The 1,796-nt window shown below is 39.4% G+C and overlaps 1 protein-coding gene across 1 annotated transcript; it reads left to right on the forward strand.

The window, feature by feature from the left end:
• Positions 1 to 12: 12 nt before the first annotated feature.
• LOC107683107 (helicase with zinc finger domain 2-like) lies at positions 13 to 1,710 on the forward strand (the record flags this gene model as incomplete). The annotated part of the gene is made up of 4 exons (XM_016479193.1): positions 13 to 1,004; positions 1,100 to 1,188; positions 1,330 to 1,473; positions 1,570 to 1,710. Coding segments are annotated over exons 1-4 (1,366 nt in total), but the record flags the coding sequence as incomplete, so codon positions are not given.
• Between the last annotated feature and the right edge of the window lie 86 nt (positions 1,711 to 1,796).

The raw sequence follows: 1,796 nt of genomic DNA on the forward strand, positions 1-1,796 counted from the left end.
AACTTAGACATTATGTACAGGGATCTTCAGTTGGCAGATCAACCACAGTTTGATGAAACCAACAACTGCATGATCTTGAAATGGGTGCGAAGGATATATTCATTCTCCAATCCTCACATCCTTGCTGAAGTGAAACAGCAAACTCCAAACTCAGTCATGGCCTATGTCTCTACAAAGACCTGGAAATGCCTAGCAGCTGCTCTTAGAGAGGAAAATTGGGACAGATTTTTTCCCCTGATTGAGGAGCTTGACGTCAGCTCAAGAATCCATGCAAGACAATTCAATGAAAGACTGAGAAATGCTAAAAGTTCAGAAAAATCTGATCCCATGCATGCTGAGCATTATGCCGAACTGTCGATGAGAATAAGGCCAGGTGAGGCAGTCGAAGTACAGCTAGGTACAGCCACGGCACGAGGACTAATGACACCAGCAATTCAGCTGTTTGTTGTGCATCCAAAATTTGAGATTTGTTTGGAGCATGTGAGAGATCCAATCAAGTGTTTTTCAAAATATGCATTCCACTCATCAAGGAATTCATACAAGACATACATGGATTATCAGGGAATATGGAAACCCATGTGTGAAATGGAGTCTGCCTCCAATGCTGTTGCTGAAAATGAGAGCATTCTTATTGAAGATGCAGCCCTGAAATGGGAAAACTCTTGTGAAAAGAAGCTTCAAGGTTATTTTCTCCTCCCACTTGACAAAAAATCTCAGTGGTCCATTGAATGTGACCTTAAGAACAGTGTCCTCTGCATTCGAACTAAGCTTAATCAAAGTCAGAGTAGTCCCTCTCAGTGCACAGCTCTCATGGATATTTCCTCTATCACTTGGATGGCCCATGGCATAATTACAAAAGTTAAAGAAACAGGATCCAAAGAACTGAAGAATTTGCAAATTGATTTTCAGATTAACCACATGCCCATGACAAAAATTCCAGAAGTGATATTTGGTGAGAGGACAAGATTTACTCTGGAGCTAATTCCAAAGCTTCTGCCAGATGTGTAAGACTACAAATCATAGATACTATAGCACCCTAAATGTGTATTGTAAATATGTATCCTTTATTAATTATGAGTTTGTTTTATTTATTTTGCAGACGCAAAGAAAATGCAATTAGTAGTCTCACAAAAGCTAACCAGCTTGTGAAAACTATAGCCATTGGTGGAAGAATCAACTCTGAAGGAGGTACTAAAGACTGACTGCCTCCTTATAACATCTTGCATTTCTGTATTTCAGACTGTCAGAACTAGTGATTTCCTAGCCATGTTTTTCAAAATGATCTCTTCAAATGTAGTTTAACTAAATCTACGCTAAATCTCCTCAAAGGAACTAAATTTTCGAAGCAGATGCCAGCCAGGTTTGAGATTGACAATTATCTTCCTTCTGGGTTTTCCCATCTAAACAACAGTCAGTGTAAAGCTATAAGAGAGGCACTGGCCAACCCATTCACTCTTATCCAAGGCCCACCAGGTGAGAGATATTTTCAGACTTTTTTTGGTATCAATAAGGCCATTGTGCTTGATTTTCAGTCCTTTCATTTTAAATGAGTGTTGTGCATTTTCACAGGCACAGGAAAAACTGTTGTTGGTGTCCATATTGTGTACTGGTTGTTCAAGAATATTCAAAAACGTCCTGCCTCCAATTCACAGAAGACCAGAGCTGTTCTTTACTGTGGGCCTTCAAATAAATCGGTTGATGTCGTAGCAGGTAAATTTGATTATTTCTTTTTGCTTTGAACTTTAAGAATGGAATACTTGTCAGTCCTGTGTTCCGTGTTTTGTGTTTTCCTCCCC

Source organism: Sinocyclocheilus anshuiensis, unplaced genomic scaffold (genome assembly GCF_001515605.1).
Source record: "Sinocyclocheilus anshuiensis isolate Anshui unplaced genomic scaffold, SAMN03320099.WGS_v1.1 C32932657, whole genome shotgun sequence".
In the NCBI taxonomy this organism is placed as follows: Eukaryota; Metazoa; Chordata; class Actinopteri; order Cypriniformes; family Cyprinidae; genus Sinocyclocheilus; species Sinocyclocheilus anshuiensis.